The sequence below is a fragment of the Leopardus geoffroyi genome, chromosome D4 (genome assembly GCF_018350155.1).
Source record: "Leopardus geoffroyi isolate Oge1 chromosome D4, O.geoffroyi_Oge1_pat1.0, whole genome shotgun sequence".
NCBI classification, from domain to species: Eukaryota; Metazoa; Chordata; class Mammalia; order Carnivora; family Felidae; genus Leopardus; species Leopardus geoffroyi.
The window spans coordinates 2,803,029-2,827,809 of record NC_059342.1 but is presented as its reverse complement, the minus strand read 5'-3'; the positions used below and the strand labels follow the sequence as shown (position 1 = coordinate 2,827,809).

The window sequence follows — 24,781 nt, the reverse complement described above, 5'->3', positions numbered from 1 at the left end:
CCCCATTTTCCTTCCTTGGTAATGTTTGCTCTTCTGGTCTCACACACTTCTTTTCTCTCAAACCTCAGATTAAGATAAACAGTTGCTAAAAATGCACAAGCTTCTTTGAGCAAACAAATGCTCAGAAATCATCACTGGGGCATAACTGTAAATATCCTACTTCGTCCAATAACTCGTGCTTAACGATACACAGAAGGGACAAGCTGATTGGCAGAATATTAAGCAAATAAATTCTCAGCAGCCAAAGTCCACAGGTGTACGATTTGGGGGCGATTTCCTGGACTCCCCGTCCCGAACTGCAAGCGGCAGGCTGTACCAAGGGCCCCGCCGCGCAGAAGGACGCCCTTGTCCCATCAACCACCGCCGGGCCAGCCTTTCTCCCAAGTCCTGAAACGCGTGCTTCTCTAGCTAGGCTGACCCCGATGTGCTCACCACTGTGACCAGCCCCCCAGGAATCTGAGGGCGGGAATGAGAACAACTCGGCCACGGTCGACTCTGGAGAATGTGTGAAGCTCCTGATCCCGTGTCCTGCGGGGAAGTTTTCTCATACAAGGTTTGCTTCCTTCAATTCGTTGCCCGGTCTTCCTGGAACAAATCCAACAGGAAGCTGGAGCTGGCTTCGGCGGCCGTGGAGCCGTGCGGTGGCGGGTGGGGGGGGCGCCCGAGAGATGGGCGGAAACGTGGTGGGGCAGGTGCAAGGCCAGGGGGCGACCGAGTGCTCCGCGTCTCAGCGCTCACTGCAGAGTTCTTGGGGCTCCTCATGGACTGGAAACACCTCACAATATGCTGGGGGAGAAAGGGCAGAGGGAGGCGGGCTGACGGCTCAAGATCTCCTAATCTCCCCCTGCCCGTTGTGCGCACCTGAAGCCCGTCCCCGGAGCCGCTGCTGCTCTGGTCCAATGTCGCGAGCTCCGAGCCCCCTCCAGGAGATACCAGTCTTCCCTGGCAGGGGTCACACTGCAAACCCCTTCTCTTCTCGGCCGTCCGGATCAGTGCTGAGCAGAGTGTTTCCAAAGACTATCTTAAAGTGGATCGGCCAATCGGCTCACCTCTCCCGGTGCGTTTCTGCTCTGCTGGCAAAGCAGGCGGGGTTGCCAGAAGCAAAGTGACCCGTCTCCGTCAGCCACTTGGATGCTGCGGGCGTTCAGTTCCTTCCTCGTGTGACCAGTACATCTGGGGGCTCCCGGGGGCCAGACTGTGGGAACACAAAGCTGAGTGAGGCCATCGCTGCTGGAGTTTATAGGAAAACTGAGGGTTACAGTGCCCACGTTTGCTGGGGGAGGTCAGCTGGGGCAGCGCCCACGGGTACCCCGCCCTGGCCCCTCGCCCACCCCAGAGGCCACCTGCCGTTTCTGCAGACAGCTCTGGAGAATGGCTGAGCAGTCAGCTCCTGGGATTGCCCTGCACGGAGAAGGGGCCCGGCCACGGGACAATGCCGAGGAGGGGGTCCCGGCAGCACTGAGCACAGGGGCCCACGGCTTCCTCGGTACCCTCCTCTCCCCCTGACCCAGAGCTTCCTGTAATCACCTCCAAATGAATGACTGCCACCAAATGGTCTGGGCACCTGCCTTGGGAAGGACCCAGACTGAGACACAAACACCAACAGCCTGGGGCCAGGTGGGGTCCAGGTCTGTGGCTCTGTGCAGCGGGCAGGGTGGTGGCGGGTGGGGAGGGGCTCACAGCCGTGAGGAACGGACACAGCCCCTGGAGACACGAGACAGCCCTCCACATTCAGAAAGCGCTCAGGAGCCTACGTGCCCGAGAACCACTGCAGGGGAGAGAGAAGAAGCCTTGCTCCAGGCTCCGCTCAGGCAAGATTCAGCCCGTGCTCCTGAACACCACAGCCAGTGGCCCCTTTCTGCCATCATTCTGACTCCACTTTTCCAGGGGAACCAGGGGATTTCCATTTCTCCAGCTATCTCTCTCCATGCTGGCTTTTCTCTGGCCAGAAACTTTTGTTGTCTGCTTTGTCTGAGACTAAGCTGTGTCTGCCTCCTCTTAGCAGCCTGGCAGCTCTGTTCCCTACTTCCTTCTCTGGCTGGGGACCGTGGAGAGCCAGGACAGTGTCTCAGGGGCACGGTCACTGACGGTGACACTGCTTGGCTTCTGCCCAAGAGAAAGGTGCCATGAGCTCGTGATCTTGAGTATCAGCGTTCTCCAGAGAAACAGAGCCAAGGTAGATAGATGATAGATGATAGATAGATAAATAGATAATAGATGATAGATAGATAGATAGATAGATAGATGAGGGATTTATTTTCAGAAATTGGTTAACATAGGGGCACCTGGGTGGCTAACTTAGTTAAACATCCAACTTTGGCTCAGGTCATGATCTCATGGCTCATGGGTTCGAGCCCCGCGTCGGGCTCTGAGCTGACAGCTCAGAGCCTGGAGCCTGCTTTGGATTCTGTGTCTACCTCTCTGTCTGCACTTCCCCCACTCACGATCTCTCTCTCTCTCTCTCTCAAAAAATAAATAAAAACATTAAAAAAAATAAATTGGCTAACACAACTGTGGAGGCTGGCAAGTCCAAAATTTGCAGGGTAGGCTGGCAGGCTGGAAACCCAGGGAAGAAAAGCTGATGTTGCATCTTGGGTCTGAAGGCTGTCTGGAGGCAGAATTCTCTCCTTCTCAGGGGAGGTCAGTCTTTTTTCCTCTTAAGGCCTTCAACTGATTAGACAAGCCCCACCCACATCATGGAGGACAGTCTGCTTTACTCAATGTCTACTGATTTAAATATGATGCAGATATGTAAAAATCCCTTCACGGCAGTTGTTTGCCCTGGCCAAGTTGATGCGTAGAATCGACCACCGTGCCAGGGCCACGGGCCGGGGAGCAATGTGCTTTGTGGAGCTGCATGGAGACGACTCAGGCGGCAGCCATTGCCCAGCGGGGCTGGCCGCAGGTGCGTCTGCTCAGGGACACACGCGTGTACACATGCACACACGCGGACATGGGTCACGGGACGTAGCCACGAGCACCCAAGAGTGCCCCTGAGGTGAAAAGATCGTCACACTGAGGTTTTGATCTGCACCATCTCCCGACACGCATCGTCACTCCACCAAAGTGTCACGTGCCAGTCTGTGTTTACGCAAAGCCCAGACGACACCGCCGGGAGCCCAGGGCAGGTCAAGTAATTCAAAACCCACAGAACTTTGCCAGTTTCTGCTCTGACCCTCCTCACCGGCTGGAGGCTGGGTAGGGAAGTAGGCTTAGTTTACGAGGCACAAATTCCCCGGTAAGTACAGCTGACTGGACACACGCCGGCCATCCCTAACCGTGCCACCATTCCCCTCTCTCCTGGTCTCACCTCGCAAGAAGCTCTTCCGCGTGATGCACGACTATCTCAGAGACGGCACTCAGTGCCTCGCCTTGAGTGGGCCGTGAGCTCCTCTCTGCCATGGTCCTTTCGACCACCATTGTTCACGCTCATCCTTAGAAACGTTGGGGATGAAAGTGACCCAAGAGCCACGCCACTGATTTCTCCCAGTCTCCAACCGGGCGTCTCGCACGCAAACGATCGAGGGGCGTAAGTCTCCCTGAGCTTTAACTGCGCGAAGACTTGGCCCATTTAAACTGATCATGGCCCTGAGCGCATGTAAGTGGCATTTTTCTTTTTTTTTTTTTATTTTTTATTTTTTATTTTTTTAAACATAAGAGACTTTTTTTTTTTTAATTTTTTTTTTCAACGTTTATTTATTTTTGGGACAGAGAGAGACAGAGCATGAACGGGGGAGGGGCAGAGAGAGAGGGAGACACAGAATCGGAAACAGGCTCCAGGCTCTGAGCCATCAGCCCAGAGCCCGACGCGGGGCTCGAACTCCCGCACCGCGAGATCATGACCTGGCTGAAGTCGGACGCTTAACCGACTGCGCCACCCAGGCGCCCCGAAATGTCTCACCTTCTAAGCACGTGGCCGTGTGCAGGTGGGGCCAGCCGGGACGGTCCCGGATTCAGTCACGTAGCGGGTGCTGCCTGGACTGCCGAATAAACGTTTCTATGCTGGGAAGCGTCTACTCCACCTACGAATTTCGCCTAGCGGGCGGGAGTGTGTGTGTGTGGATGTTATTGTCTTTAAATAAACTGCGGCCAGTCTGCAGGCCAGATTCCAGATGCCGGCCAATGAAAATGGCTCTCGGGAACCGAAGGAGGCTTGTGTCCTGCAGGGGTATCTCTCAGCTGTGCAGAAACCCTGCTCTCCCACTGCTTCCACAGATCAGCACGCAGAACGTCAGCGTGGCCACCTTCTTTGTTTAACTTGGTTACCTTTCTAAAAACTCAGAGTTGCTTCTCAGACTAACTTCATTGATGAGGATGCTATTTTTTGTTTAATCCTTTCCCCCCTTTGAATGCTTTCGGGTGTCGGTGCTTCGAACTGTCGGCGCAGAGCCCGACTTGGGGCTTGAACTCATGAACCGTGAGATCCTGACCCGAGCCAAGATCGAGAGTCAGACGCTTTACCGACTGAGTCACCCAGGCGCCCCAGTTACAACCCTTCTTAAGGGAAAAATGCCCCGGTGGCCACCGCTCTGGGTGGAGCTGGGACCCCAGGCTGCTTCCTCAGCAGGGGGAAGGCCCCAGGACGGGGACAGCGGGAGGGGAGGGGACCAGCATGCTGGGTACACCTTACACGCCCGGTTATGCGGTGATTCCTCAATAGGCTCTCCTCCTCCAGCCTCTGATGGCCGACCCCCTTGTTGGAAGTTTCATTTCTTCTGTTTACAGAAGAGTCATGAAAATAGTGCAGAGAACTGTCGTCTTCACCCCGTGTCCCCGGTGGTGCAATCTCATGTAACCACAGGACATTTGTCACAACAAAGAAACCCACCCTGGTGGCACATTATTCACTGAAGTCTGGAATATTCAGACGTCACCCGTCTTTCCACCGATGGCCTCCTTCTGCCCCGAGCCCCCTCCGGGATTCCCCGTGGCATCTGCTGTCTGACCTATTCCCCTGGCATCTGGGGGATTCTCAGCCTTGCCTGGTTTCCGTGACTCTGATGGTCGGATACTCCGCAGAATGTCATTCGGTGTGTGTTTGTCTGACGCCTTCTCATGGTTCAGGATTTGGGGGAGAACGCCAGAGGCATGCATCCTTATGGCCTTGTGTTGGGGGGCTGCGGGCTACCAGACGGTCCCAGCACCTCCTGGTTAAAGGGTGGTCTCTGTGAGGGGTCTGTTTCCTCTTCCGTAAGTTCGAAGCCAGCTGGCACTCAAGGGGAGGACAAGCAGGAACCACCTCCCGGGGGCGGATCAAAGAATCTGTGGACATAGTTACAACCACCGCGGTAATTAATAACCATTTTGTGGTAGGTACTTTGAGGCTTTGCCTGCTCCCACTAACTTAGCCTCAGCCGTGGATGTTGCCAACAGCAACAGTGGCTCATGGGGATTTTCTCTTCCCCTGAGTCCTAATGGATTTGTTATTTGTAATTCTTGAAGGAAGATTTGTGCCATTTCCCCATTTATTTATTTTTTAGTCATTTATTTGTACCAGCAGGCACTCACGGATATTTGGTTACTTCTCCGGGTTACGGTCTGATCTCCTCGTTTATTTTGTTGCTCAACTCGCTCGGGCTTTGGCCTCTGGGATTTTCCAGGTCGGCTCCTGTGCTCGGTCAGAGCGCCCCACCTCGTTGCCTTTTCCTTCTTTTCCGAGAACTTCCTCAGTTTCTGGCACCACAGAATGTTCCAGACTCATCTCGTGTTTTCTGCCGCCATGGCGGGGGGGGGGGGGGGGGTCAGACGTGTCTCCGGAGGCTTGCTGCTGCACTGATTGGAAATCGGTATTTAGGAACCCAGCCCTGGGACCTGGATTCATTTGCTGCTCCCCGTGTCCCTGCTCTGAGGCCCTCGTGGTGTTCGGAGCTGGCCGCCCTGTGTGTCCCCACACGTCTCTATTTTCCCGTCTGTGTAACAGCAGTCATGGCTTCATGCCAATGGCTTCAACTCTATCCCACCATGTGCCTGCTGATTCTGCAGTAGGATTTAGGACAGGGAAGTTAAAATGTAATTTTGGGGGTGCCTGGGTGGCTCAGTTGGCTAAGCATCTGAGTCTTGGTTTCAGCTCAGGTCACGACCTCATGGTTTGTGAATTCGAGCCCCGCGTCGGGCTCTGTGCTGACAGCGTGGAGCCTGCTTGGGATTCTCTCTCTCTCCCTCTCTCTCTGTCCCTCCCCGACTCACGCTGTCTCTTTCTCTTTCAAAACTTAAACTTAAAAACTTAAACTTAAAAAAAATCTTTTAAAAATGTAATTTTGGGGGTTCAGACTAATGGTGTTTTTCACAAATCCTTTTGTTTCATACGTGGTTTTCTGAAGTCAAGAAAAAAACGAACCCACAACCAGAAGCTCACGGATGTGCTGATAAGCATCAGGTTTGAATTCCAGAAAACCAGTTCGGGTTAGCAAGACAGACTCACTTCTCTTGTCTTTTCTGAGGACGGACCCAGCATCTCCGTGCTTCTGGGCTGTGGAGAACTGGCTTGGGATCTCCTGCCCACTCCCCACCCCCGCAGCGAATATCCGTTTGTCCCCTTCGTGGCCGATATTCCAGATGTTCGGGTGACCTGCAGCTCAGTCTCAATAATAGAAAAAAAACATCCACTTTTGTGATTGTTGTTTTAATATTCGTGTTCCCGGCCTCCTACACATCAAAACTTTGTGAAAGTGTCTTAAGGTTCATTTTGTTCTTCCGTGTTACCCTAGCATATCATTTTTAGGAATAAATCATTGGTAGTTCCTTAGTTCAAGAGGCCGCTGATTTACATGCAAAAGTTTGGGGGAGGAGAAACCCGCTGCTAATTTCTGTTAGCAGAATTCCTCCAGCTGAGTTAGTGTCGGGGAGGGAAGAGTTGGAAACACATAAACCACCCCTGTGCAAATAGCTCCCGTATCTGCGGGGGTGTCTGAAGCTGCAAATGACAGAGCCCCCCATCACAAGTTTGAAGCGATAGGAGTGGGGTTCAGATAAGGGTTGATCCAGAAGCTACGTGTGGGACCAAGAACCTTGAATACAGGATGTGCCGTAGGGCTCCTTTTAAATCTTATTCCTGAGAATATTTTTTGAAGGTATAGGTTCCTAGAAATAAAATGATTAGAAAAAGAGGCTGATGGTTTTCATGTTGCTTTTTTGTAGCTCTTCGGATGTGGAACCAATTCCACATTTACACAGTTCTCCCACCAGCCAGGGACAGCGCTGCCGGAATCGGGGACCACTCCGGGGCCTGTGAGCAGCCGGTGAGCTACCGACCTTCACCCATCCACGTGGTACCATGCCACGGGGCCGTCTTGTCACTGCTCGAAGCCACTCCGACTCCGACATGACCTAGCCCTCTGCTTCCTCCTGTGTGCGAGGACCTCTCTGGCCTTGTAGGGGGTCCTGCTCCTTGGCCTTCCCTCCACACCCAGCTCTCCTGCAGCTCTGTGTTACCTCCTCTCTACACCTGCAGACCCTCGTCCCCCTGTCCGGCTGCCTCAGCTTCTCTACCTTGAACCCTTCCAGACACCTGCCTCCTCTCTAACTAAGGCTTCCCCCTCGGGTCCGTGCAAACACCCCCCTCAGAGCCACGCAAACACGGCTTTCCCGCTCCCACCCACAGCCGGGCTGGCGGAGCGGATGGGCTGTGCTTGTCCCGCCCACGCTGTTCCCGGGATGGCCCCTGCCCCACGGGTGCCCCCCTCAGGAGACGCCCGCCCTGGGCACAGAGGAAATAGGGGTGATGCACTCCCACCCCACTACCCGTACTCACCGGCCCTTGCCTCCTTCTCCGGAGCCCTCGTTCAAGGACTCTTGTCCCACCATCGAGTTCCTGTCCCCTTCCTTTCCTCCAAGTCTAAGACTGCTTCCTGACCATCCCTCTCCCCGTCCTCACCACAGCCTCCTTCTCACTCCAGAACGTCTCATCCCATAACAAGATCCAGGAAAGACCAGCCCTCCTCTGGCCCACGTGCCCTCTGACCTCCTGCACTCACTGCCCAGAGCCTGCAGTCCCCCCGCACACCCCTCCCTCCCGGCCTCTCCCGAGATGCCCCACTGCCCGCCCCCATTCTCCTCTTTGCACTTTGGTTCTCCTTTAAATACAGACGAAAAAACCAGAGAAGGGCCTGCTTCTGCCCCGTCCATGCCTCCAAAGGGGTGCCCACCGGACATGAGAATACATGAGAATCAGAAGTTTCCACAACCCGACACCTGCGGGACCAGTTAGGAAGAGGCACTCTGACCCTCGTTCCAGCTAAGGAGACTGGAGACTTGGGAACACATTCGTGCATTCAGGGCCGACACTCCCGCCAACCCTCCTGCGGTCTGAGGCCCGTGAGGGCGCTGATGGCAGAGAAGTTGCCCGCTTTCTCGTGAGGGCTCTCTGCGGTGAGTGGATCCCAGATAACCCGCGTGCCAATGCGGACGGTGGGCAGCAGGCTCACTTTCACCCGAATGATGCCAGGATCATAGTCACAGCCACTGCAGGAAGAAAATCCTGTCTGCTGCACTCGGGGCTCAGTAACTTGTCAAGAAAGAGAAGGATTAACTGGGTAGCGTCCTACTTACTAGACGGTGAGAGCCGGGTTCGTGGAAGCCGAAGAGCCCCGTCAGACTCCGCACTCACGCTGGGCACAAATCTAGAAAGTCCCTACCCCGCGCCTGGGGGTTTGACAAGCCTGTTTCCTGCTTCTCTGTCCACCCCTCGCCCCTCCTGTGTACAGAACCCCACGCCGAAAGGATAGGCACTTAGAGGAACAACAGAATCATGCAGCTGGCTTTGTCGCCAAAAGAAAGAGAAAAAAAAAAATCCCCCGTTAAATTGCCCTGTAGAAATCTTAATTGTTTTGTACAAGCAAAATGTTTCCACTCCATTACTCCACAAAACATCACAACAGTTCTGCACTAGAAGAGAGACTATTCTCTGAGGATTTACTAAGAGCACCGTCTCACATGCATCAGCAAGTAAATAAAAACCAAAACGACACGTCTTTTCGTCTTCTCGGTGGCGAGATCTCTCGGGGCAAAGCATTGCCTAAGACTGTTTGCTAACTGCAGTGACGCCTCACTCCCCTGGGGAAAGGTTGAGGCGTGAACGAGGTATGTGACTGAAGAAGAAAACACCGGTTCTGCTAACTTCATCAAGAACCGCGTTTACTGCCTTGAAATTTGTGTCCATCAATCCTTCCTTGCTGGTGAAGTGTTGTACCCACAACTGTGTATGGTTTCATTTTGTTTCCTTTTGAACTTTGGGAAAGGATGCCATCCTGTATAGTCTCTCCCGGGACTCGCCCTTTGCACGCAACTTTGTGGCCGATGCCCTGGCTGTGGGGCGTCACTCCTGCTGGTCGTTCGGATGGCAGTGCAAGTCTATTTTAAATAGACCATAGATGGACTTTTTCCTGGTCTTGGAGCCTTAGCTGGCATGGGCTTCTCTGTGCAGAGCTCTGGGGCACATGCGTAGGAGTTTCCCACAGACACACACTTAGGAACAGAGTTGCTGAGTCATCTGTATGTGGTTATCCAACTTGGAGAGATAACAATCAGTTCGCTTCCAAGGTGGTCCTGTGATTTGCACCCGCAGGGCTGTGTCGGGAACCCTGTGCATCCTCAACCTTCCCCACTGCTGGTGTTCCCAGGTTCCTTTATTTTTTGGGGGGGGGGGTGGTGGCAATCAAATATGAGTATATTAGTATACATTTTGGTCTTAATTTGCACTTCATAAGGGGCAACCTCCAATTTTCTGATACCAACTAGGCGTCCAACAATTCAATTCATTCCATTCTGACACTGTCGACCCAGAGTGAGCCCAGACCTCGCACTCGTGGCACCAGCAGCAGGGGACCCACGGCTGTCTGACCAACTGCAAATGTGGGGGTTCCCGCTAAACCCTTAGTTCTGATCGTTGTTTTAACGTATTGAATGCAGATAAATATACCTTGTGTTAACTTCCGAGGGCTTCTGTAACGAGTATCACAAGCCGGGCGGCTTATAACCGCAGAGGTCCATTCTGATGCATTCTGGAGGCCAGAATCCTCACATGGAGGTGTTGTGAGGACCGTGCTCCCTCTGAAGATGCTGGTCAGGATCCTTCTTCGCTCCTTCTGGCTTCTGATGGCTGCTGACAATCCTCACTCTTCCTCAACTTATAGCCACACCGCTCCAACACCCGCCTCTGTCTTTGCACGGCCTTTCCACCCCCAGGGGTCTGTGTCCAAACTGCCTTCTCTTATAAGGACACCAGTTTTGGGATTTAGGACCATCCTCATGTAGTATGACCTCCTCTTGACCTAATGACATCGGTCCAGACCCCGTTTCCAAATAAGGTCGTGTTCATAGGTGCCAGGTGGACATTAGTTTGGGAGGACACCATTCAACCCAGCACATACCCCTCTCACAGAGTTGTTGCAAGCAGTAGGGTGAGAGGCTGTTTCTCGGTCACTTAGCAGTGTGCATGGTGGGGCACACAGCGAGCCCTTTACAAGTGTGTGTGTATGTGTGTGTAGAGACAGAGAGGGCGAGAGCGAGAGCGCCAAGTGGTGCGTGTGTATGTATTCGTGTGTATGTGTGTTTACATACAATATCTCTGAATGCAGCATGGGAAGCCTGTGGGAAACTACCCCCTGTTGTGCGACACAACTAGGACTGTGCATCACGTCTCCGTCCTGCTTGTTAGAATAACTTGTATTTTTTCTTTCCGCCATTAAAATTGACATAAAATATCACAAATATCATTTCCGGTGGCTGTTTTCCACCATACTGTGACCATTTACGTGGGATGCCCCCTCCTGCCTAATGTGTTCTGACCCTTCACGGGTATCAGTTCTCCCACAGTGAACCTCGTAGGCAGAGCCCCGGAGGCCCCGCGTGGACGCACCTTCCTGCCCTCGACCCTGCCAAGAGGGACAGCAGCAAACACATGCTTCTGTGTCTTGTCTGGGCCTCTGATTCTGCTTGCCCCGTCCTCTGTGAAGCTGACTTCACCTGGAGGTCTGGAGTCACCACCTGACCTGAGTAAGTCAATGATTCCCCCACAGGGTTGATGCCTATAATTCATGAACTTGCCCGTTGGCATGTGAGAGCTCTTAGAAATAAGGTTGGATTACTGGAAGAAGTCAACTTGACTTCTACAAATGTTAAGCCTTTTTCTAAAACAAGACACAGGAATTCCGTGAATCCAGTTGTACTCAGGTATAATTTACCAGTGGTCTCAAACAGGATGATTATTTGCTAGGAACTTTTTATTAAACTGGACTATTATCTAGTCCCTGTGAAAGTCACACTTGCATTTAATGTCTCAGGTTACCAGTTACTTCACCCTGAGCTTTCTTTCTAACACTCGGGGTTTAGGCGACGATGAGTTCCTCTGAGCAGATGCAGTCAGGTCAGAAATTGGGCCATTGTGTCCCCCAGCGCCCCTGTTCTGTGGGCAGGAGAAGAGAGAGCCCGTGTGCACCTGTGTTCGTCCCCCCATCCCCGTGGGCCAGGGCCTCAAGGTGCACGCCCTTGGCCACCCCACCCTGGGTGGTGGCTCAGGAAGGAAGAGTCTTTCAGAGAAGCATTTTTCCCATACTTCTCTACAGCTGCTTTTCCATTCTCAGTAGATTAGCAGTCAGAACACAAATCACACTTGTATTAGTTTTCTAAAGTGTCTAAATGACGACGTGTTTACAACAATGTAGAGCGTGTCCAGAATGACGAGTAAGGAGTCCCATGGACCGTCTCTCCAACAAAACCACACCTTCAACTGGTGAAATTATAACAAACAAGCAAAAGATCATTTAAATTCTCTGAAGATCATCCCACGGCCATCCAGGAAGTGGTGAAACATTCGCGTAAGAAAATCCACCAAATCTCAGGAAGGGCAGTGAGTCTGCGGCATTTGAGCCGTGACCTGTCCCACTCGTCCCTCTGCCGACAGCTCTGCGTGACAGAAGCTCTACTTTGGCTGCATATACCCAAGGATTCAGGGGCCCCCGCCCCCCGCCGTGTCCTAGTCTGAGGTTGCTACGAGACAAGCAGGCTGTGGTGTCTCTCGCCCCCCAGGGCTGGGTGTCGGAAGTCCTATTTCGGGCAGGCACAGCTGAGAAGACCAGGTCTCTCGTCCCCCACGTGGGCCCCACTCGTAGTGTGGACGTTCTACTCCAGGTGTGACAGGCCGCGTATGTGGGGCAGCAGTCACCATCTGCCCCAGTTCACTTGGGTGGGAGTTGCACGCCGGGAGGAACAGGCAGAGAAGACGAGGGTCCGCCATTCCCCACCCCCCCCCCAGGGCCTACGTGCAAAGGAGGGGTGTCAGCTCCAGAGGAGCAGGGGCTGGGTCCCAGCGCTGGGACAGTGATGCAGGGGTGGGAGGGCCATGAGGTAGCTCTGCGTCTCTGTGGAGTGGAGCCGGCTGTTGGGAACAGAGGTTTGAGAATCCATGCCTGAGTGGTTTGGGGAAAATGGCTCACATCTTGGTCAAGAGCAATTCAGAGGAGGTTAGTAACTCCAAGATACAGCAAAATGAAGAGAACCACAGAGGAATGTGGGACACCGTTAAACATACCGATATACAAGTCAAGGTCGCACCAAAAGGAGAGGAGAGAGAAAGGAGCAGAAAAGATTGAAGAAACAAGGGCCAAAACTCCCCAAACTTGACGAAAAACATTTTCCTACCTATTCAAAAAGCTCAACAAACTCCAAGCTGGACAAATAGAAAGACAGAGAGAGAGAGAGAGACAGATCCACACTCGAGCATGCACATCATAGTCACAGATGTTGAAAGACAAGGATAAAGAGAAAAAATTGAAATCAGCAAGAAAAACTGACTCATCATGTACAAGGAAGTAAACAATCAAATAAAATTAGCAGCTGACTTCTCGGCAGAAATAACGGTGGCCAGAAGGCGGTGGCTAACATGCTCAAAATGCTAAAAGAACAAAAAAATATCAAAAAGGAATCTCATATCCAGCCAAAACTATTCTTCAAAAGTGAAGGAGAAATGAAGACATCGCCAGATATGCAGAAACAGAAAATTCTTTGTTTGAAGCTTCACTTTATGAGAAATACTAAAGGAAGTTCTTTAGGCTGAAAGTAAGAGACACGAGATAGTAATTCAAATCCACCTAAAAAAACGAAGTACGCCAGTAGAGGAAACTATGCAGGTAATTATAAAAGACAGTAACATTTTCTATTGTTTCCTCCTTATGTAATTTCCATATATGTACATTATATATATGTGTATGTATGTATGTATGTGTGTGTATATATATATATATATATATATATATATATATATATATAACTTGTATAAATTGGTGTATATATATTATCTAAGTACATATAATCTGTATTGTTGGACCTATAATATACAAAATGTAATATATTTGAAAATAACAACAAAAAGGAGGTGGCTGAACCAACTCTAAAAAGATGCATTTGCTCAGCCTTTTCCTAAACTTTAAAAAAAAGATACAGAATTATGTATATAATATAGCATGGTATTATTGAGTTTGTAACATATATAGACATAATATGTACAGTAATAGTAACACAAAAAAAGGTTATAACCTCGCTGGACATCAGTGTCCATCTGAAGTAGAATATGATACATTAAGATGTATTTTGCAAACCCTATAGCAACCAGTACGGAAATAACTTTAAACAATAGTGGAAAAAATGTTAAAATAATTAAAATGTCACCCTAGAAAATATTCACTAGATTCAAGGAAAGTAAGGGAGGAACAGAAGAGCATGAGACGCAGAGAAAACACAGAGCAAAATGGCAGGTGTATTAAACAATCAATCATAAGCAGAGATTGTCCAAATGGACAAAAAAATAAAAATGAAACCACATGCCATCTGCAGGATTCACACTTTAGATTCAAAAGTTCAAATAGACTGAAAGGAAAAGAATGGAAAAGATATACCTTAAAACAGTAACCACGGCAGAACAGCTATGTCAACTACTATCCCCAAAATAAACTGGAGAAAAAACCTGTTAAGACAAAGTGGGATGTCATCTAACGATAAAAGGGTCGATCTGTCAGGAAGTTATAACAACACATACGTGCACCCAACCACAGAGATCCAAACACATGGAGCAAAACCTGACCAAACTGAAGGGAGAGACACAGACACGTGGCTGGGCCATGAGCACTGGGGCCGTGACAGTGGCTTTCCACAATGGGTAGAGCCACAGCGGAAGATGAACCGGGAAAGGAACACCTGAGCCCCATTGTTCACCAACTGGACCTAACAGGCTTCCAAAGACCACACATCCTTCTCAGGCACATGTGGAATGTTCTCCAGTGGAGATCACCTGCGGGGTGACAAAGCGAACCTCAAAAAATGTAGAAGGATTGATATTTTTGTGTATTTTTTGGCCACGATGCCTGCAGTGAAATGAAATGGAAAATTGTTCGCTGGAGATTTGGGTAATTCATAAATCTGGGAGAATACACAACACATTCCTAGAGAACCAATAATTCAAAGAAGAAAATCACAAGGGAAATTAGGCAAGTATTTGAGGTGACCGGACACAAAGGCGTCACAGGCTACAACCTAGGGGAGGCAGGTAAAGTGAGGCTTAGCAGGGAATTTATGGCTACAAACGTCTATATTAATGAGAGAATAACAATCTCTAATGAATAACCTAACCTCACCCCTTCAGACACTGGAGGAGCAAATTAAACCTAAAGAGAACAAAAGGAAAAGAAATAATAACAATTAGAGCAGAAGAAATGAACTAGAGAAAAGTAAAATAGAAACAAATCAATAGAACTGAAGTTGGTTTCTGAGAAGATAAAAAAAAATTGACAAACTTTACCTACACTGATCCAGAAAAAAGAGAGAAGAGATGAATTTACAGAAATAAAGAGCATTTTTAAGGGCTTACGAATTCAGTGCCAGCAAATTAGTTAACTTACATGAGATGGAAAAATTCCTAGGTAAATACAAATCATTATAATGAGCTCGAGTAGAAATAGAATATCTACACAGACCTAACAGGTAAAGAGATCAGATTAGTAATTTGAAACACTACCCACAATGAAAACCCATGCTGAGATGGGTTCACTGGTGGATTCTACCAAATATTTAATGAAGAATTAATATTAATCCTCCACAAATTTACCCAACAAATGGAAGCTGAGGGAACACTTCCAAACTCTCCAAGAGGTTAGTATTCTTCTGATACCCAAACCAGACAAAGACACCACAGGAAACTACAGACCACTACCCCACATAAATATAGATGTAAGAGGTGCTCAGCAAAATATAAACAGAATCTAGCAACATATGAACAGTATATATGCCATGACCAAATAGGATTTATCTCACTAATGCACAGTTGATTTAATCATCCAAAATTAATTAGTGTGAGGCAATATATAACAGAATGAAGGCAAAAAAAAAGAAAAAGAAGAAAGAAAAAGATCCTATCAATAGTTGCAGAAAAATCGCTTGAGAAAAATCCAACACTCTTTCATAATAAAACCACTCAACAAATGAGAAGTGGAAGGGAACTTCCTAAATCTGATAAAGGGCATTTGTGAAAAACTTGCAACCAACATAATCTTTTTTTTTCAACGTTTATTTATTTTTGGGACAGAGAGAGACAGAGCATGAACGGGGGAGGGGCAGAGAGAGAGGGAGACACAGAATCGGAAACAGGCTCCAGGCTCTGAGCCATCAGCCCAGAGCCCGACGCGGGGCTCGAACTCACGGACCGCGAGATCGTGACCTGGCTGAAGTCGGACGCTTAACCGACTGCGCCACCCAGGCACCCCAACAACCAACATAATCTTAATGCTGAAAACTTAAAGGCTCTCCTTCTAAAATCAGGAACAAGAGGCGGATATCTGTTCTTGCTACTTGTTGTTTGTTGTTTGTTGTTTGTTTTTGTTTTGTTACTGTTGCTGTTGTTCCTGTTACTGGTATTCAACCTTGCACTGGAAGTCCTAACCAAGACAATAAAAAATAAGAAAATAAAAGAAAAAGAAGAGAAAAGAATACATCCAGATTGGAGAAGAGGTAAAAGTAATTTTCACAGATGGCATGACATTGTATATACAAAATCTTAAAGAATCTACCATAAAATCTATTAGAATTAGTAAAGGAGTTCAGCAAGATCTCAGAAAATAAGATCAATATATAAAGGAAATTGTATTTTTATAAACTGGCAATGGACATTTTGAAAAAGAAATGAAAGGAAACAATTCAATTCTCAATGGTATCAAAAAGAACAAGATACCTAGGAACAAAGTAAGTGCAAAACTTTTGCACTAAAAACTATAAAATGTTGAAAGTCATTAAAGTAGATCTAAATAAATGGAAAGGCATTCCATATCATGGTTTACAGGAGCAAATATTGTTAAGAGTGCCAGACTACCCCCAAATCATCTACAAATTCAATGTGATCCTTATCAAAATCCCAGCTGGCTTTTTTTTTTTTTTAGCAGAGATTGAGAAGATGATTTTATAATTCATATAGAAATGCAAGAGATGCAGAATAGCCAAAACAATCTTAAAAAGGAAGAATAAAGGTGAAGGACTCATACAGCCCAATTTCAAAACTTAAAGCTACAGTAATTAAGGTATAATGACAGATATATAGAGCAGTAGACTAGAATCGAGAAATAAGAACTATCTATTTACATTTATAAGCAATTACTTTTTGACAAGGTGCCAAGACAATTCAAGGTGGGGGGTGCGGAGAATAGTCTTCAACAAATGGCATTGGGACAACTGAATATCTATATGCTGAAGAATGAAGTTGGTCCCATACCTCACACCATACAATGAACTCAAGATGAATCATCAACCTAAATGTAACAGCTAAGTCTATAAAAGTTAGAAGAAAATACAGGACTAAATTTTCATGATGTTAACCTAGGCAATAGTTTCTTAGATAGACACATCAAAGGTACAGTGACAAAAGATAAATATAGATAAATTAGACATCATTAAAATTAAAAAATTTGTGCCGCCAAACATACATCAAAGAGGTGGTAAGACAACCCACAGATTGGGAGAGGTATCCGAAAATCACATCTCTGACAGGGGACTTGTATCTAGAACATACAAAGAACTCTTACAACTCAATTATTAAAAGCACAACACTATTTAAAAAATGAGCAAAGGATGTGAACAGGTATTTCTCCAAAGGAGATACACAAATGTCTACTCTGTACATGAAAAGACATCATCACTCCCTAGGGAAACGCAAATGAAAACACAGCTCACTCCACCAGAAGGGCTATAATCAAAACGACAATGTAACAAGTGTGAGCGTGTTACACAGCAAATAGAGACCCTGGAACCCTCACACTCCGTTGTTGGAAATGTAACTAGTGCAGCCCCTCTGAAAACAGTCTGGCAGTTCTTCAAATGGTTAAACATGGAAGGACCACATCACCCAGAAAGTCCACCCCTATGTCTGTACCCAAAAGGATAGAAACATACCTCCGTGCACACACGTGCACACAAACGTTGACAGCAGTGTTATTCACAACAGCCAAAAAGGAAAAACAACCCAGATCCCCGCCAACTTATGAATGGATATATGGTGTATCCATACAGTATTATATTAGCCATAAAGATGACAATGAAATGATACAGGGTAGGTGAACATATCCAGTCACTGAAGACCTCATATTGTATGATTCCATTTATGTACAATGTCTAGAATACACAAATATACAGAGATAGAAACTGTATTAATGGTTACTTAGGGCTGGGCAGGAGTGGGGGAGAATATGGAGTGATGGCTAATGGCTATGGGGGTTCTTTTAGGACGGATCAGAATGTTCTGGAGTTAGCTAGTGTTGGTGACTACATAACCCTGGGAATATATACTAAGATGCATTGACTTATAATGGGTGAGTTGTATGTATGTGAAATATATTAAAGAAAGCTGTTTTCAAACAAACAAAAAACCCCCACCCTTTTATGATCTCACAGCATCTGTGAATCAGGAGTCCTGGCTCGGCTTGACTTGGCTCCAAGGTTAGGGTCTCCCAGGGCTGCAACCGAGGTCCCCATCAGGCCTTGCTTTCCTCTGAAGCTTGGGGTCCCCTGCCAGGCTCACATGGCTGTTGGCAGAATGTGGCTCCTCATGGCTGGTGCCTTCCGTGTGTCCCTGCCACGTGGACCCAGCCCTCGGCAGTCCTTCATCGAGGACAGCACGAGCGTCCAGGATGCAGCCCCGGACGCCCGCTCTCGCCTCTTCAGGTCAGGACCGGCCCACCGCCTGCGCCGGGGGCTCCTGGTGAGAAGCAGGCCCCAGGTCCACCCACAGTCACGGGCAGGGGACAGCACACGACACACCGCAGGGCTGCAGGTCGCCGCGCTGTCTCAGAACTCCCCCGCTCACCCACGTGCCGGCTCTCCCCTACGGCTGCCCGCTCCACACACACATCGTCTTCCCCAACGGGGCCACTTAGCTTTCAACCGAACTTTCTGCCAGAAAGTTCTGTGCCACTGGGGCCACGGGGGCCACTGCTCTTTCTCTCTCCCTGTCCACTGCCGTCCCTTCCAACATTTTAACCCCTTCAGAGGAGGCCTACTCGCGACAACCCTTCCCTAGGGGCCAACCGGGAGCCGGGAGAGCTGGAAGTCTCGGGCTGACACCCGGGCATGGGCGGTTCGTGCAGCGGTGGGGGGAGAAGGTGTTCCCACTGTCGCTGCGGCACAACTCCCCCCCCCCCCCCCGCCTGCCACAGGCTCCCCATAATTAATTAGGGAAAGTTTTTATGGGAGAGTTTCCGTGTTTATGGAGACATGAAAGGACCGTGCTAGTTTCGGGGGAACCAGAGAGCGCCGTCACTCTGTGCCCCGTCTCACATCAGACGCCACACACGACGTGCTCCGGCTCGTCCCCGCCAGCCCACCCCGCAGCCCGCCGCCACCCTCCGCACACGCACGCCCCTCCGCACGCCCCTCTACACACACCTATGCACACGCCTGTCCTCTGCGCCTCCCTCTGCACACACCTGTCTCTCACACACCCCAGGATCACCGTCTACGTGCTCTTCTCCTCCCCAAACATACACCCGATTCAGCCATGCTTAGAATCAGCAGTTTATATTTTTATTGCAGGCCCACCCGACGTTGCTTTCTGAGAATGAGCTCGTGCGATTCACCATTCCGGGGGTCCACAGCTGGCACGGCTTCACCTCTGCACATCACGTCGGTGCTGGGAGGAAATGCCCCTCTGAAACCCTTGTCCCCGTGCCCCCACCCGACAGGAGACCGACCCAGCAGAGGCTGTTCCCTCCGGGGCTGTGGGGCGGCCACTTTCTCTGGCTCACGTGTGCACTGCCCACAGCAGGGCTCTGATGTCCGGGATGAGGGAAGGCTCTGGGGAAGCTTGGAACTGCCGTCAGGTGTCTCCAAGAATAATGCTCCAGCTTGGAGGCCGTAGCGTGGGGCACAGGGGAGGGACACCTGGGCACAGACAGGGTTGGCTCTGGTGCTGAGTGTCTGCTGATAAGCAAGTCCTCCGCGTCACCGACGCTGTGCCCCTCCCCCAGCAGGTGGAGAGCCGAGCTGTCTGGTGCGCAGGGACCGGGGGGTGCGTGTGGCGGAGTCCGTGTGCCGCGACGGGCGTTGTTCCCACAGCGGGTGATGGGATTCGCTAAACCGCAATCTTGCCTTCACAGAGAACACACGAGCTAGGGTTTGAGCCAACTGGCTGGCCCACCTCCTCCCGACAGAAGAACGAGCTTGTGCAGTCGGGCGCAGACAGAGGAAGGACTAGGGGGTATTTCCAGTCTCAGAATGAATCCCTGCCCCACGTCCCCGAAGCCACCGCCCTTTGCTGTCCTCCAGGATTGCCCCAGAGGGGGACTGCCCCCTCCCCCCCGGAATGCGTGTCAAGTCCCACAGAGAACGTCGCCAAACGTGCTTTGCCAAAGGGAACGTGGCTTTATTTATCTTAAGTGTTTGAAGGGATTTTTTTTAACCAAGGTGCTCTTGACCTTGACACGAACTGGCTTAAACCTGGAATAAAAATAAAAACCTAGGCTGACGGAGCTCCGGACGTGGTTTTCTGCACTGTTTGAAGGCAGGGTGCTCCTGGAGCCGTTGACCAGCAGGGAAGCCTCCCTCTCTGTGGGGAGCACGGGGCTGCTGGGCCTGGGGTCCAGGGGCCTGACCTGGAGCCCACGTGGCGTTCTTGGCTCTGTGTCTTTGGGGAAAGAACCGTGGACCCTTGGGGTCTGAGCTCCCCCACGAATGAGATGACCTCGTAGAATGTTCTTCGTAAAATCAAATACCTGGGGCTCTCACACTCAGAAATATGTGGCGTGCCCCCCAAATAGCCCACCAGCCGCGGCAGGAGTCTGCAAGGGGACCTGGCGGTGGGTTGTCAGAAGGGCGGGAAACGCGTCGCCTGGGGAGGGTCAGAGCCGCAAGCCTGCTGCTCCACGGGGCGTGACGCGGCCGTGATGCCCCCGGAGACACCCCGCCGCCCGACCATCTCATCGGACCGTGGACGCGGGGCAGGGCTCCAGGGTCGCCTGACGCTCCGGGCCTGAGGTGGTGGCTGGTCAGCGGCAGAGCGGGCCGGAGCCTGGCGGGCTCTTGGAGTTCTTGCTTTCGGAGCCGAAGGGAGGCCGGTGCCCCCGCCAGGTACCCGCTGTCAGCCTGTTAGCTGTTGTCTCCAGGTATGGACACAGGAGACATACCCCTAGGATCTGGCCAGTCTGTTCCCGGTCTTCTGGAGAGTTGATTTTCTGTGGGGGGTAAGTCACGTGGCTTCTGGCTACGACTGGCTTTCCACGAGGCACAACCGCACAGCAGATGCGCGTGGCCACACGGACAGTAATCGGCCAGGCCCGTGGGCGCGTCAGTCCCAGGACGCTTACAGAAGCGGAAGCTGGTCCATCGCAGACCCACCGTGTCTGGGCCCGGGCGAGGGCGCACCGCAGCGTCGACGCCCTGGCCTGAGTCACTCCCACGTTGTTCCCCATCCGATGGCCACACGTGCAGTGACGCCAGCTCCTCTCCTGCTCCACGTGCAGGGAGGCCACGGCCCTGAGCGGGCAGCGGGGGGCCAGCAGCACCCCCCGGGGCTGAGCCGGCGCGCACGTTAACTCCTGGGGCCCAGCAAACAGACCAGTGAGGAAAACACGTGTGGGGAGCACAGCCTGGCCTTTTGTTGGTGATTACTGGGCAATGTCCAGCTGCAAAAGGCCCGGCTTATGCTGGTGCTCCCGAGGAGGGAGAAAGCCATCCTCAGCCGACATTCGGGGACAGGAAAACAGGCAGGAGTGAAACGTGTGGGGAAAGCGGACAGGGGCGTGCCTCCTGGCGGGAGATGCTGTACAATGGGAGGCCATGGCGGGATTCCGCGGAGGGAGTGTCCCCTTCCTTCGGCCGTGACACCGATGAGTGACCTCGCCACCTGCAGCCAGGGCACCGCAGCCAGCACAGACCCACGGCCACCCCCACGGCCCACAGCACCCGCCACGGGGCACCTCCAGCCCCGAATGCACGCCCCTCACGTCTGAACCCTCGTCACTACGCACGGTGTCTGTGTGTGTGGACCTGGAAGGTGGACACACAGACGGCAGAAAGAGAAAGAAAAAATACCCTCCTGCTCTGAATCCTAAAAACCAGTGAGTTGTCAGAATACGTAAAAATCAGAAGGGGAGGGGGGCGCCTGGGTGGCGCAGTCGGTTAAGCGTCCGACTTCAGCCAGGTCACGATCTCGCGGTCCGGGAGTTCGAGCCCCGCATCAGGCTCTGGGCTGATGGCTCAGAGCCTGGAGCCTGTTTCCGATTCTGTGTCTCCCTCTCTCTCTGCCCCTCCCCCGTTCATGCTCTGTCTCTGTCCCAAAAATAAATAAACGTTGAAAAAAAAAATTAAAAAAAAAAATCAGAAGGGGAGGGAAAAGGGTCTGAAATTAGGGCACATTAACAGCATGAGACTAATCCACATGGAAGAAAGAATTAGAGAGGGAACAGTCAAGCCACAGGATGTTCCAGGAGACTGGAGGTCCTCTCCTGCAGCAGAGCGAAAAACGAAAAGAGAAATGTCTCTTGTTATACATCTTCCTTCGGGAGATTATCTGGACTTGAGGAATCCAGGATACTTAACAAAAAATATGTTCATTTCCTTGAAACAAAATGTTAGTTTTCAGTCCCTCCAGTGAGCCAGATCTGGTCAGTCTCTCAGCTCTGTTGATGATCTTAGGTGCAAGACTGAAATCCGCTATTTTATTATGTTTAGTAGATTGGACTTGAGGGAGACAGTTGGTCAGAAGATTGAGGTTTTCGTTTGTTTCCAAATGTTCCTGGGTCAAAGGTGGTCAGGTCTCCTTCCTGAGACAGAAGAAAGGAGAAACAAAGGAGGCCCCATCAGGGAGCCCCCAAGTCTCTCAAGATGAAAACTGGGCCTTTACTCTCTCAAGTGCTATGAATCTACAGGGCTCTTGCCTGTGAACTTTCCAGCCTGTGACACCACAGGTAAAATTCCAAGATCAAGTCTTATGGCCTGAAGTTCACCATAAGAAAAGTCATTTACAGCCTCACACCCAGATGAGGCTTGTGGTTCATTTGTTCTGCCTGGAGAAAGTGGGGGTCTGGTCAGGGTCCCGAGGAGCTTCTGGGGGCATATGGGCAGATCTTCCCCAGAGGTGTTCAGTGCCTGTGCTGTGCAACGTCTGGGGGCTGTCCGACCCTCCTGTCTGGGTGGTATGGGTTGGATTGTGTCTGTCCCCCAGCCCTAACCTCCAGTGCTTAAGAACGACACTCCTGTCCGGGTGTCATGGGCTGGATTGTGTCTGTCTCCCAGCCCTAACCTCCAGTCCTTGAGAAGGAGCCATTATTTGGAGTGAGGGTCTTAACAAAAGCAATCGAGTTAAAAGGAGCTCATCAGGGTGGGTCCTAATCCAGTATGACTGGTGTCCTTACAGGAAAGGGAAATGTGGACACAGACACACACAGCGAGGGTGCAGTGTGAGCGTGAAGACAGCCAGCTGCAAGCTTGGGGGAGGCCCAGACCAGAGCCTCCCTCCCAGCCTCAGAAGGAGCCAACCCTGCCCACACCTTGACCTGGGACCTCCCGTCTCCAGGGCAGTGGGGGACGAGGGATGTGTGTTGTGGAAGCCTCTCCACCCGGCCTGGGTGCCTTGTTACAGCACCAAGCAAACTCCTAGGCTGGGACGGGGGTGGACGGGACCTGGGGTCACGGGAGGGCCGTGCAGTTTTGGAGCCCAGGGATCTGCCTGTCTGCATCCCACATCCTCTTCCTGCTGCTGGTGTGCTCATCACTTCTGGAGAGGTTCCCAGGTCCTCCCCTGGGCCACTGAATCCCGATCGCATGTGTGGTCCCTCAAATCTCCTGGGGTTGCTGTTACAACATCAGTTCCGATTGGTACATCCGGGTGGGCCTGGGTGATGTGAGGCCACCAGCCCAGGGTCACTTTGGGGAATTCAGTGCCTCGACCTTTGTTATTCAAAGCAGGTGTGTGGACCTGGGGGCTTTGTCCATGTCCGGCTGAAGAGGGCTCTGCCCGGTGCCTCACATGCGCTGTCCTTAGAGCACATGGGGACTCAGTGTCTGAAACAACCATCAACCATGAAGCCAATAGAACTCTTTCATGAAGCAACTGAATTTCATGGAATCTCTGGAGTCTTGAAACTATTTTGTCTTGTGTAAAACACCGGTATCAGAGTTTGTTTCTTATACATCATCATCATCCTCCTCACCATCATCACCATCACCATCATCACCACCAGCACCATCGTCATCATCACCACCATCACCATCATCACCATCATCACCATCACCATCACTATCACCATCATCATCATCATCACCATCACCATCATCACCACCATCACCATCACCGACATCACCATCGCCATCATCATCACCATCACCATCATCAACATCATCACCATCACCATCACCATCATCACCATCACCATCATCAATGTCATCACCATCATCGTCATCACCATCATCACCATCACCATCATCACCATCATCACCATCATCACCACACCATCATCATCATCACCATCATCACCATCATCATCACCATCATCACCATCACCATCACCATCATCACCATCATCACCATGACCACCATCACCACCATCACCATCATCATCACCATCACCATCACCATCATCACCATCACCATCATCACCACCATCACCATCATCACCACCATCACCATGACCATCATCACCACCATCATCATCATCTGATTCATACAAAGAAACATGGCAGAGTACATTTTCATTTGGTGTGGGGGTGCCAGGGCATATTTGGTAAGAATTTGTTGGGAATTTGTACCTTTCCATTGGGACTTCCCTTGTGCTAGTCATGGAAATTCTAAATCTCCATGTATGTGTGCATGTGTGTGTGGTGTGTATATGGGGAGTGTATATGTTGTGTATGTATGTGGTGTGTGTGAAAAAGAGAGATTAAGGGAAAAGACACTGTTCAAAAACGTGCTTAATTCGAAACACTGAGAAGACACGTTTCTCTTCCCACTGAGGCGGTTGGATGCCCGGCTCTGGCGTCCCAGGGCCTGACCCCCCGACACAGCTTCGGAACCATCCCCTGGCTGCCTCCCCTACGGATGCCATCAGCCAGTTTTCCATCTTGGGCTTCGGTCTCCCTGAAGGCAGACGTTTGGGAATCTCTGGAGAGAAGAGGTTTAGCTTAGAATCAGCGTGGGCCTCCTTACAGGATGCCCCACCCAGGGGAGGTGACAGGGTGGCCGGAGCAGGGCTTGGGCTGCGGTGGCTGAGGGAGTGAGGGTCAGCCTTGCCCCCTCCTGCATGGTGCTGGCTGGGCTGTT

The 24,781-nt window shown here is 50.8% G+C and overlaps 1 protein-coding gene across 1 annotated transcript in view; it reads right to left on the bottom strand.

Annotated features, from left to right (window-relative positions):
• Positions 1 to 213: 213 nt before the first annotated feature.
• The window catches only part of NXNL2 (nucleoredoxin like 2), a 221,855-nt gene continuing 197,287 nt past the window's right edge, over positions 214 to 24,781 (bottom strand). Inside the window, exon 4 of the mRNA XM_045468473.1 lies at positions 214 to 1,195. Within this exon, the coding sequence (XP_045324429.1) occupies positions 1,120 to 1,195 (76 nt within the window). The 3' untranslated portion in view covers positions 214 to 1,119. The remainder of the gene's footprint in view (positions 1,196 to 24,781) is intronic.